Raw genomic sequence first — 12819 nt, forward strand, 5'->3', positions numbered from 1 at the left:
GGCCAGACCAGCCACTCTGGAGCGCCGGTAACACAGGTCATCTTTTTTCTTTTTAAATTAACCGGTTCATGTTTCGTGTAGGTCATGAATGTACATGGTCATAGAAATCAAATTGTACAAAAGGGCATATGGTGAGAAATATCCTCCTTCCTACGTTGTCTGCATGTCCTCTTGCTTCCCTTCACAGAAGCGGCCACTCTTTTTTTTTTTTTTTTTTTTGAGACAGAGTCTCGCTTTGTTGCCTAGGCTAGAGTGAGTGCCGTGGCGTTAGCCTAGCTCACAGCAACCTCAAACTCCTGGGCTCAAGCAATCCTTCTGTCTCAGCCTCCCAAGTAGCTGGGACTACAGGCATGAGCCACCATGCCCGGCTCATTTTTTCTATATATATTAGTTGGCCAATTAGTTTCTTTCTATTTATAGTAGAGACGGGGTCTCGCTCTTGCTCAGGCTGGTTTCGAACTCCCGATCTCGAGCAATCCGCCCGCCTCGGCCTCCCAGAGAGCTAGGATTACAGGCGTGAGCCACCGCGCCCGGCCAGAAGCGGCCACTCTTAAGACTTTCCTGGGGGTTCTCTCAGAAATATTCTAAACATTTGTACATTTATTAGTTTTTGGTCAGATTTTTTGGTTTTTATTCATTTATTTTGAAAATCAATAACATAGTAGGTATACATATTTTGGGAACACGTGATAATTTGATATATTTGTATAACCAAATCAGAGTAATTGGAATATCACTTCAATATTTATTTTTTCTTTACACTAGGAACATTCAAATTCTTCTCTTCTAGCTATTCTGAAATGTACAATTGATTAATATTAACTGTAGTCACCCCAGTGATCCATTGAACACAGGTCTTATTTCTTCTAAGTATGTATTTGTACCCATCAATCAACCTCTCTTCATTCCCCTCTTCTTCCCCTATTTCCAACAACCACCAATCTGTTCTCTACCTTCATGGGATTTGCTTTTTTAAGCTTCCACATGTGAGTGAGAACATGCAATATTTGTCTATGTATGTTTGACTTATTTCACATAACATAATGGCCTCCAGTTCATTCAGTAAATGACAAGAGTCTGTTCTTTTTCATGGCTGAATAATATTCTACTGGCATATACTGCATTCTCTTTATTCAATCATTCATTGATGGGCACTTAGGTTGATTCCATAGTTTGGCAATTGTGAGTAGTGCTGTAATAAACATGGGAGTGCAGATATCTCTTTGCTATCTTGATTTCCTTTCTTTTGGATATATACCCAGTAGTGCTGGATCATATGGTAGTTATACTTTTAGTTTTTTGAGGAACCTCCATACTGTTTTCCATAGTGACTAATTTACATTGCCACCAACAGTGCACAAGTGTGCAAGGGTTCCCCTTCCTCCATGTCCTCACCAGCATCTGTTATTCCTGTCTTTTTCATAAAAGCCATACCAACAGGTGAGATGATGTCTCATTGTGGTTTTGATTTGCATTTCTCTGATGATTAGTTATGTTGAGCATTTTTTCATATACTTGTTGGCCATTTGTTGTGAACATCTGTACATTTATAAGAAAGCATGTTTTTGTTTTTACATATAATAGTGACATACTATACACCTTCTTTTGTATCTTGCTTTTTTCAACCTTCTCTTTATCTTTGAGATTGTTAGCTGTTGCTGTGTAGCAAATCATCCCCAAACTTGGCACCTTAAAGCAATCACCTTTTATTATTATTTGTGATTCTAGGCTTGCCAGGGCCTGCATGTATCTATGGCCATTTATGGGTCAGCTCAGTCACTTAGGTGCTCTTCTTTTTTTGAGACAGGAAGGGTCTTGCTCTGTTGCCTGGGCTAGAGTACAGTGGTGTCAACATATTAATAGCTCACTGCAACCTCAAATTCCTGGGCTCAAGTGTTCCTCCTGCCTCAGCCTCCCAAGTACCTGGGACTACAGGCATGCACCACCACACTTGGCTAATTTTTTTTTTTTTTTTTTTTGAGACAGAGTCTTACTCTGTTGCTCCTGCTAGAGTGCCATGGCATCAGCCTAGCTCACAGCAACCTCAAACTCCTGGGCTCAAGCAATCCTTCTACCTCAGCCTCCTGAGTAGCTGAGACTATAGGCATGCGCCACCATACCCGGCTAATTTTTTCTATATTTTTAGTTGGCCAATTAATTTGTTTCTATTTTTAGTAAAGACAGGGTTTCGCTCTTGCTCAGGCTGGTTTCGAACTCCTGACCTTGAGCGATCCGCCCACCTCGGCCTCCCAGAGTGCTAGGATTATAGTTGTGAGCTACCATGCCTAGCCTCTTTGCTGCTCTTGACTGGACTCTCTTATGTGTTGTGAGCCTTGGCAGAGACAACTCAGCTCTACTCCATGTGACCTTTATTGTCCAGTGGGTTGGCCTGGGCTAGGTCAAGGCTGGCCCAAGCATGTTTAAATAGTGGTCACAGAGAAGCAAGAGGGAAGAAGAAGTAAGCCCTTTTCTAAGCTTCTGTGTGCTTCAGAGTTGCTAATGTCCTATTGGTCAGAGCAAGTCCTGTGGGCAAGTCTAGGGTCTATACAAGAGGCCACAAAACATGGATTCAGGAAGCATGAAGACACAGGCTGTTCGTGTCACTGGACTACCGTGGAGTTGTATCTAGATCAGTTGTATCTAGATCATGTGCTTAATGGATACACTGTCCCATCATGGGGTGCACCATAATTCATTTACCAGGTCCCCTGTCAAGGACCCTATAGGTGGTTTTCTATCTTACACTATTAGCAAGAGGACCATATGTAGTAAACATCCCTGTCTGTACATCTTTGTGCTCAAGAGTGCATCTATCTATGGGGTAAGTTCCTAAAACTGGTATTTCTGGGTCAGATGGTACAGGTGTGTAAACTGCTTATAGAAATTGCTGAATTGTCCCCTGGAAACGCTTATGTTGATTTATACCCCTACCAACACGATAGGGTAGTGTCTGTTTTGCAGTCAGCATTCTTTGAGGGCAGGAGGATCACAGGTACTGCAAATGCTGAGGTACCTGTGACTTACAAGAATCTACTTAGGTAATTCTGAGGCTTAAGAAACGGAGAACCTGGCTGTGTTTGCTGGGAACAAAGGGGACACTGAAGAACCAGCTCCTAAGTGAATAGGGGTTTGTTTTCTCCTCCTGGATCTGAGCAGCAGCAGGAATGGTTTGAATAGACTTAAATGCTTCTCTATTGACATATAAACTGACTGGTTGAGATTTTTTGTATTGGTATCAAGTACTCTCAGGAATAGAGAAGAAATTCTAAGTTTTTTCTTCCCCATCCGATCAAATCTCTGCATGTCAGCTGCTTATCCTACAAGGGAGAAACTGTAGGGGCAGTTGCTTCAGGAGGCCAAGGTCATAGCCTGCCCTTCCCTGGAGAGGGTCAGGGAGGCCGAATGTCCTTGGGCATTGAGATGGGCCAGCCATGGGGCTCAGGGTATTGGGGTCACCTGTTTGGAGCTGAGCCAGGGACCACGCCCCCTGTGGGGGGCTAATTCCCCACACTCTCCTTGGTGAGGGGTCTCACTCATGGTTTTTGTTTGGCTTCAGGCTTTATCTCTGTATGAGTCACGGGGGAGCTGCTTCCTGAAGCCTCACTTAACCCCTGCAAAGTGCTCATGGGAAATGCAACCAGCTACGGGCACCCCTGAGTCCCTCAACACTCCTGTCCCCTGAGGATCCTAGCAGGTAGGGCAGGACAGGGACTCCAAAACAGCCTGTCCAGCCCCTGCAGCAGAGGGGCTAAGTGGCTTGGCCAGGGTCACACGGCTGGTTGGGAGAGAAGCTGGGCTTCTCCTTGATGCCAACGTCCAAGTAGTTTGTGCCTGGTGTGCTGGAGAGACACGTCTCCATGCCTGGGGTCAGGCCCCAGCCCCAGGGTAGACCAGCTCTGTGACTCCTGGCATGTTACTTCCCTTCCCCGGCCTAGTTCCTGTCTGTAAGATGGAGATGATAACAGTCTCAGTATCCTAGTGTTGGTTCTAGGACTATCACGATCTTGTAAACTGCTCATCACACTGCATGGCTCTTGGTGCAAGCTCAGTATGCCCTGCTGGCCGAGACCACATTCATGTCCTCCTCCTACACTGCAGGCCTCTCGAACACAAGCATTGTGTCTCATAGGGCTTTCTGGCCCCACAAGAGCCAACATAACTGTTCTGGGAAATAGTAAATCCTAAATGAATGAAAATAACAGTAATAGTAGCTAGTGTTTGTTCAGCACCTGTGTCATACTATATGCATCGCATATATTACCTCTAATCCTCACAGTAGCCAGGTGAGGAAATGAAGGCTCAGAGAGGTTTAGGTGTCTTGCCTAATGCCACACAGCTAGTAAGTGAGGGAGCTAGGACTCAAGCCTAGGGCTGCCCAAGGCCAAACAAATCTCTTCCTTCCACATTGCACCACCTGGGCTTCTCCATTCTGGAAGCCAGGTGCCCGGCCCCCCTTTGCAGTTCTGCTGCTCCGTGTGCAGCTGTGGAACGGCCAGCTGTGCTCTGCCTGGTGCCGGTGAGTGCGTAGGCATGCGGGGGAGAGATACTCAGAGTGAAGTCTTCGTGTGCCGAATTCTGACGTAAGGCCCCGTTCCTGTCTTGCACCTGGGAATTCTCATGGCAGTAGTGGCCCACCTTGTCTGTTACCCAGCTCTCGGGGATCACTGTCCTGTGTTGCCTGATGCCCAATGTCTTGAAAACTGTTTTTTTCATATATTCTGCTTTGTTTTTGTGGTTGTCCAGATGGGAGGGTAAATTTGGACTCTATTATTCCATCTTGGTTGGAAGCGAAAGTCTATTTTTAATGTTTTGATCCTCTTTCATTTTATATTTAATTCTTTAATCCATCTGGAATTAATTTTTTGTGTACCCTGGGGTGCCTTTTTTCCCTCCTGTCTCGCTGTCCTAGACACATTCTTAGGTAACAAAAGCTGGCTAGGTGACATCTGTTTCTTTTGTTGCTGGTGGATTCTGAAATGGGAACCCATGAAGTCCCCGACGAGTACAGGCAGTGCTTGTGGAGTGTTGGCCATGCCACTTAGCACTTCCATCATTAGGACTGAGTCTTGCAGCCTCTGTACCACTTCTTTGGCTTGAGCTCTTGATGTTTTTAATATCTCTGGCCTGGCTGGGAGAGTAAGTAGCTCTCTTTTTCGAAGGGGAACAAAGAAAACATAATTTGCTCGAGAGATTAAATTGAAGCCTGGAAATTTAAGAAATTGCATTATTTTGCAGCCACCATGCTAAATTTCAAATTAGATTATAAGCTCTTTGCTCAGAGTTTGCAGCTGCTTCTGGAACTGGCAAGAAACTCCCCGGACTATTCGCTTCTTCCTCTCCGAGCACTTCATGGTTTGGCTCTAACAAACTACTTGGAGTTCCCCAAATGACTAGGCTGTGTCATGCCTTTGCCTTTCCGTATTCTGTTCCTTCTGCCTGGAATGACTTTCTCCACACTTTCCGCCTTCAACCCTGTACCTGTCACATTCTTGGTGAAAGCTGTGTCTCCTCCCCGACCCATCCGGTACCGGACACATCCTCAGCAGAGTCCGTACTGTGTTGAATGGTGCTGAGAGAATGGGACCTCCATGAGGGAAGGGACCATGTCTCCTAATTCTGAGGAAACCCCCCTTCTTCTCAACTGAGCTTTTCCTCGTATCCTCCTCCCCTAGTTGTTGCTGATGGAGCTGGGCTTTCTCCACATCTGGGCATCAAGATTCTGGTACCTTCCTCCAGTGTCAGGAGATCAGATTACACAAAGCACATAAACCCCGCATAGCACTTAGGTAGCGGTTTTTACACTTTTCTATAACTATGAACCAATGTTTAAATAAAAATTTGGCAAGCCTGGGATGTAAAACCAATGAAACAGGAGAAGGGAAGGGTCAGGGGATTCTATAACACAAAAGCCTTAAGTTGGATCCTATGGAATTCTGTTTGGAAGCCAGGGAACTTGCGACTGGTGTGGTAAGGTACTTCCAGAGAGTACTCAGCTTGAAGCTTGTTTCTTGTTTGGGAGATCTGGTTAGGATTCCAGTTTGGCCACTGTAAGTAACAAAATCAGAATCACAATAACTTAAGCAAGGACATGATAGAAGGTAATATTTCACTGTCATGTAATAATTGGTCATAAGCAAGGGTGGGCGCAGTGGCTCACGCCTGTAATCCTAGCACTCTGGGAGGCCGAGGCTGGTGGATTGCTTGAGGTTAGGAGTTCGAAACCAGCCTAAGCAAGAGTGAGACCCCATCTCTACTAAAAATAGAAAGAAATTAACTGGCCAACTAATATATATAGGAAAAATTAGCTGGGCATGGTGGCGCATGCCTGTAGTCCCAGCTACTCAGGAGGCTGAGACAGAAGGATCACTTGAGCCCAGGAGTTTGAGGTTGCTGTGAGCTAGGCTGACGCCACGGCACTCACTCTAGCCTGGGCAACAGAGCGAGACTCTGTCTCAAAAAAAAAAAAAAAAATTGGTCATAAGCAGTCCAAGGCTGGGTGGCAAGTCCTAGGAGTTGGGGACCAAGGCTCCTCATAGGGTCTGCTCTGCTGTCCTCAGTGGACGTTCTCTGTCTTCCAGCAGCACAGCCACATTCCCGCCGGCGGGGCAGGGTGAAGAGGAACTGGAGGTGAGCCCATTCCCTCTAGAAGCATAGCCTAGAAGCTACACAATGCACTTCTGCTCACAGCCCATCGGCCATCATTTAGTCACATGGCGCTACCAGGGAGCCTGGGAAGTACAGTCTTTAGCTGGGCAGCCACATGCCCCAGTAAAACTTGAAAATTTCACTACTAAAGGAAGAAAACGAGAATGAGTATTTGGGGACAACTAGCAGACTGTGCCACAGGCAGTGGGACACCTAACCCTGGAAGATGCCGTCCAAATGCCTCGGCCTAGCATCGATTTAATCCACCATTTACTGGGCACTGATTCTGCACCAGACACTGTCCTGACCGTGAGACTCAAAACTAAACAACGCGCAGTTTCTTTCACCAGCCCTCTCCCTTGGAGTCTAGAACGGACACGCAGATTACTCAATGCCTAGGTTGGGGTACTTGGGGTTCCTGGGGCGGCTGGGAGTGGTCTGAGTTGGGGCACATGGGAGAGAGGTTGGCAGCGCTGGAAAGGTGAGTAGGTATTTACTAAGTAGCGGCCAGTGGTGTCCTCAGGACGCCAAAGCACCAGAAGCTTGGAGGAGTGAGCCAGGAGCACAGGTGAAGACTCGGCCAGGACCTGTTTTCCATGCTGAGGGCTTTGGACACCACCCTGTGGTGATGGGGCTGAATGGGGACGTGGGAGGAAGAACCATTAATGTCCCCACGTTCTGACCCCAGCTTGATTGTCTGGCCTTGTTGTGGTCACGACCCACACCCTGCTCTTCTGCCACTTTGTTCTCTGTGCTTTCCTGGTCTTTGCACCTTGCACCGTTGCTTAGGTTATGCTGTTCTTCAGCCTGGCTTGCCCTTGCTTCCCTCCGTCGTTTGCCAGCCCTGGTCCTACTCCTCCTCTAAGGCCAGTTGAGAGGTGTGGTCACTCTGAGCCATAGTGTTTCCCCACTGAGAACTCATTAGCTCTAGTCCACAATCTTGTGAGAGTGGTGGTATTATTCCCATTTTATAAATGGGGGAACTGATGCTTCAAGAGGGTAATTAATGTGCCCTTGGTCCCGTGGATAGAATAGGCAGCAGGGGTCCTGGTCTCCCAGGGCAGCCACTGTCAGATGCAGGGCAAAAGGGTCTTGCAGCAGGGAGGCCAGTGGAGGGTGGGGTCATGGGTGCGACAGGGAGAAAGGAGTACTCAGCTCAGGTGTAGAGATGCTTTTGACCCCCAAAATCAATGAAGTTAAATTATTGGACCAAAGTCATGGAGTGACAAACTGGGAGTCAAATCTAGGACTCTGAATCCCAAATTCTATTCTATTCTATTTTATTTTTTTGGAATTTAAAAATATAAAGAAAATTAGTTTAAACATAGATTGATAATCTTAGCTCTCTGAAATAACCACTATTAATATCCTGACATATTTACGTCTTTTAATAGTTTTTAAAGAAGAGCTACAACTTTTCCTAATAATAACATAAAATAATTCTGCTCAATGTAAATAAACTCCAAAGATGAGAATTTAAAAATTATTCCAAATCCTATCATTCAGAAATTCCTATTGCTTACACTAAGTGATAGTCATTTAAGGCATCTTTATATCTGTATAGAAAGATATAAACATAGGACACGCTTCTGCAAACAGTGATCGTATTCTTGTCCAGTGTGATAGCCACAAGCCACAAGTAGCTACTGCCCGACCACTTGAAATGTGGCAGATTTGAGTCAAGATGTGCCATAAGTGTAAAATACACTTGGAATTGGAAAACTTAATATGAAAAAAATGTAAATTATCTCAATATTTTTAAAACATTGATTACTTGTTAAACTGATAATATTTTGGATATATTTAGTTAAATATGTTATTAAAATTAATTCTACTTTTTTCTTTTTTCCTTTTTAATATGGCTACTAAACATTTTAAATTACATATGCTGCTTGCATATATTTCTGTTGAATGGCACTGCTCTAGTATTATAGTAAGTATTAATAAGCTTATTAACAAGTATTAATGGGAAAAAAGAAACTAAAGTGAATCTAAAGGAACTGTCAAGCTCTAAATAAATGGTTCCTCATCATTTCCTAAGTGTCCACTAAAATTTAAAAACATTATGGAATGATTTTTTTTTAAACCAAATGGTACACTGTTTTGAAAGATGAGGACATGGCTTTCTGGAGCTCCTCTCAATTTTTATTTTATTTTATTTTATTTTATTTTATTTTATTTTATTTTATTTATTTATTTATTTTTACTTGGACATTGACTTGGAATCAATTTTTGATCTATTATTATTTTTGCATTATATTGGTTTTCAACATTCATATTCTGACCTATAGCTATAATTCTTGTAGGTGTTTAGTATTCCGTAATTAGTGATCAGGCCTTTGCCCACATGTCCTTCATTCCTGAGTCTTGGGTTTCTTTGTTAGGTGGATTCTCAAGGAAGGCTCATGTTTCCGGGGGACGTTGCTTATTGCTTTCATACTTGACCGGTGTTCCGTCTCCCGGGGTTGCACTTTGTGTCCCTGTCCACTCCGCAGTCATTGCTTCGCTGTCTTCTGGCGCTGATTTTCTCTCTGTCTTGTGGGAGATTTGCTTTCTCTTCTTGGATGTCTAAAAGAGTTCTTGAGTTAGTAACTTAACTCAGCTCTGTGTTAGTGTTTCTCGGCTCCTCCCAGGGCTCTAGGTCTCATCTCTAAAAGGTTATTTTACTTTAGGCTTCCCAGCACACAGAGCACTGCTGAGACCCACAGATTCAGCAGTTTGGGGGCTGTCGGTCAGAAGCCATGGAAAAGGTTCCTGTTCTAGCTCTTGGCCTTTGGTGGGCCTACCACCCAGACTCTCAGTGGGGTCCTTGGTAATTATTTTTTGAATTCATTTAAAATTGCATATATAATAGGTAAATCTATTCTCCTTTCTAGGACCAGAATGTTAAAGCTAAAGTCCATTTGGCCACGAACCCCAGTTGAGGTCACCTCTCCTGTGACCCAGTGCTAGCTGCTATCATGGGTTTCAGATACATCCTTCTAAACTTTTAAAAACTGATTTTATATTTTAATACAATTATGTTCTGTCCCGTCACAGAAAAATAAACTTAGACCATGCTCAGGCCGGTGTATGAGTTATTTTGGATTTATTAAGAACAGTCTGGGTGTGTGGATTCCAAAGAACTGCTCCTGGAGTAAGCTTTTTATTATAATTAATGAGCCAACATGGACATCAACAAAGTTATGACAGGGTGTCGTGGCTCATACCTATAATCTTAGCACCCTGGGAGGGTGAGGTGGGAGGATCACTTAAGGTCAGGAGTTCGAGACCAGCCTGAACAGGAATGAGACCCTCCTCTCCACCAAAAATAGAAAGAATTAGCCAGGTGTGGTGGTGCACACCTGTAGTCCCATCTACTCAGGAGGCTGAGGCAGGAGGATCGCTTGAGCCCAGGAGTTTGAAATTGCAGTGTGCTATGATGGCACCACTGCACTCTACCCAGGGCAGCAGAGCCAGACTCTGTCTCAAACAAACAAACAAACAAACAAACAAACAAACAAACCAAAAACAAAGTTTTAAGTAATGTACTCTCAGGAATAAAAACTTCATGCAAACAATCCCAGATATTAGTCTGTATAGTTTTGACTTTTAGACAGAAACAGACTGTGCATACAGGTCATTTTGACACAAACTTGTTTTAAGAATCTGACTGTACAGACATTCTACCAGCTCATATCCGTGTACAAGGCCACAGAACACAGCCAGGCAGGAGATTTCACTGCATCATCTTGGGCAATACATAATATTGGGTTTTGTGTGAGTTCTATAGAGATCATACTGAATATATTATAAGACAACTTTGTCTTTTTTTTCTCCTGAACTTAAGCTTGTTCCATGTTAATATGTATCCATCTTTCTAGATCAAATAAACGTATGACAAAGGAATGATTGAATGGTTAAGCCAGCGCTGGTTTGAGTACCTACTACAGGAACATTATTCACAGACGAACAGAATTCACTACTCGATGGAGCCCACTTAGGTCCTGTCTAAGGTTATGAGGTTCCAGAAGGGCCTTGCTCGGGGCTTGGAGCTGGAGCCTTGGGGTATGGTGGTCCTGAGGTTCTCGAGGGGTTCGCACACACAGACCATTCCTTGCTCCCATTTAGCCTCTCACTTTGGTTTTGTAGATGACATGGCAGAACTTCTCCTCGGGGAGTCGAAGCTGGAGCAGTACCTGAAGGAACACCCCCTGAAGCAGGGGGTCAGTCCCCGAGGCCCCAGGCCCCAGCTGACTGAGGTCCGCAAGCATCTGACCGCCGCCCTGGACCGAGGGAACCTTAAGGTACTGGGGCCTCTGGGACGAAGTGGGGACAGAAGGGAGATGCTGGACCCATTTGCTTCGGCCGCTGTGTGGTTGAGAAGGATGCGCAGGGAGGAACTCAGCAACATTTGGAGCTCGTCTGTGCACTGTCATGGCGTGTCTTCTTAGAGCAGGCCGACCCCGTGCCATCAGTGGGTCAGCTCCTAGGCTGGCCGACCACCTCGTGGGGCTAGTAGGGTCCCACATCCTCCTGAACAGCAGCACTGATCTCCCCAGGTGCTCTACACAAAGCTGTCCTATGTCGCCTAGAGCTCAATCTGCCACTTTGTCCTGCTCTGGAAAAGAGAGAAGTTAATCAGGAGCTTACACACAATTTCCTGCCTAAGTCATATGGTGCATCAGTGTAAGATTCCACTGTGGCCCAGAGCTGTGGGGCTTTCATACTGGTTCCTGGGAACCAGGAACTTCCGTGTGTCTGAACAAGGACACTAATCCCTGTGGCGCAGGGAATCTTAGGCTCTGCCCCACTGTTTGTCCACTCTGTTTTCTAGTCTCCACTACGGTCAGGTTTCCTGTCCCTCACCTGCCCTTCCTTTCTTGCTTCTTGGGAATCCACTTTCAGTTCCTTGTGCCTTTCACAAGGGCCATCCCTCCTCTGCCTGCCCTGCCCCGCCCTGCCGGCTGGCTCACCCTTCCTGGCTCTGGACCCTTCCCCACCCCTGCCACCGTCACGCCCGTTCAGATAGCTGCCCGCACCCCGGCACTGCCCCTCTACTTTAGGGCCCTTTTCTCCCCACAGGACGTACTTCCCACTGAGGACAGTCTTTGGTGAACTTTTGAAGCTCTGACTTCCTTTTCCTTTCAATCTTTTATTTTTCTTCTCTTGTCTCAGAATCCTCTGGGCTACGTCTTTGGTCTTTATTCTTATCTGCTTGTGCACATTTTCCCCAGAGAAGCCGTGTTTGCTTTGGCTTTACCTTTCGTATCTGTGTTAGACACTCGAGCCTGCTCCCAACTTGCTGTGTGATCCTGGGGAGGTCACGTCCCTGTCTGGGACTCAGTTTCTTTGGGTTTGGATGGGGTGGGTTTTTGGAGGGGTGAGCATGGACCTTCCCAGCTCGGGCATGCCCTAAGCCTGTGAGCTCGTGAGCCTTCATTCTGAGATGTTCTTCCTCTTTGTCCTCTGGCCGAGTCCTTGGCCCTGTTGCAGTTGAGGACTTGGGCAAGATTTGAATCAGTTAGTATCAGTGTCCATCAGTTGTGTAGCAACAGGCTGCCAGAAACCTGTTAGAGGGCCACCTTTCAGAATGGTCTCTGTGCGTGTGTGTCTGCACGGGACACGGGCCCAGGCCCTGGGAGGCTGGCTCGAGAGCATCTTAAGGCCCAGGTCCTTAAGAACTTGCTGCTGCATTTGGGCTTCAAAAACCAGATCTTCTCTAAGGTCCATGGCCCATTTGGTTCCGAGTTAGAGAACAAGTGTCTCCATGTCAACTGTTCTTAGCCAAGGAGGATCTGGTGACACAGGTGGTGGGTCTTCATCAGTAGGAAAAAGTGGACAGACAGGCACGTGGGTCACAGTGACGGCCAGTCAGACTCGGGCATCCTGCTGGGAGATGTGAGGCTGACTGCGTGTCAGCGGGAGACATCTAGATCATTTCTTTCCCACTTCCAGCTCCCCCAAATGAAATTAGCCTTTCATTTCACCAGGTGCTTAGGGTTTTCGCTGTCTGTCGCCTACAGCCCAGTGTGGTAGTAAGCACTCTGAACTGTAAATTAAAATTCTGGAGTCTGAGTCTCAGTTTTGGATTAATAAGCTGTGTGATCTTGGGAAGTTAATCTCTGTGAGCTTCGTGTTTCTCAACTATAGGCCCACTTAGCTCAGGATTGTTCTAAGGCCCAAATGTGGAAT

At 45.7% G+C, this 12819-nt stretch overlaps 1 protein-coding gene across 3 annotated transcripts in view; it reads left to right on the forward strand.

The window, feature by feature from the left end:
• Window positions 1-12819, forward strand: part of TTC7B (tetratricopeptide repeat domain 7B) — a 255105-nt gene that overhangs the window by 14324 nt on the left and 227962 nt on the right. For all 3 annotated transcript variants that reach the window (XM_020285594.2, XM_020285596.2, XM_012773950.3), the window contains exon 2: window positions 10777-10931. In XM_020285594.2, the coding sequence (XP_020141183.1) occupies window positions 10777-10931 (155 nt within the window). The remainder of the gene's footprint in view (window positions 1-10776; window positions 10932-12819) is intronic.

This window comes from Microcebus murinus, chromosome 6 (genome assembly GCF_040939455.1).
Source record: "Microcebus murinus isolate Inina chromosome 6, M.murinus_Inina_mat1.0, whole genome shotgun sequence".
Taxonomy (NCBI): domain Eukaryota; kingdom Metazoa; phylum Chordata; class Mammalia; order Primates; family Cheirogaleidae; genus Microcebus; species Microcebus murinus.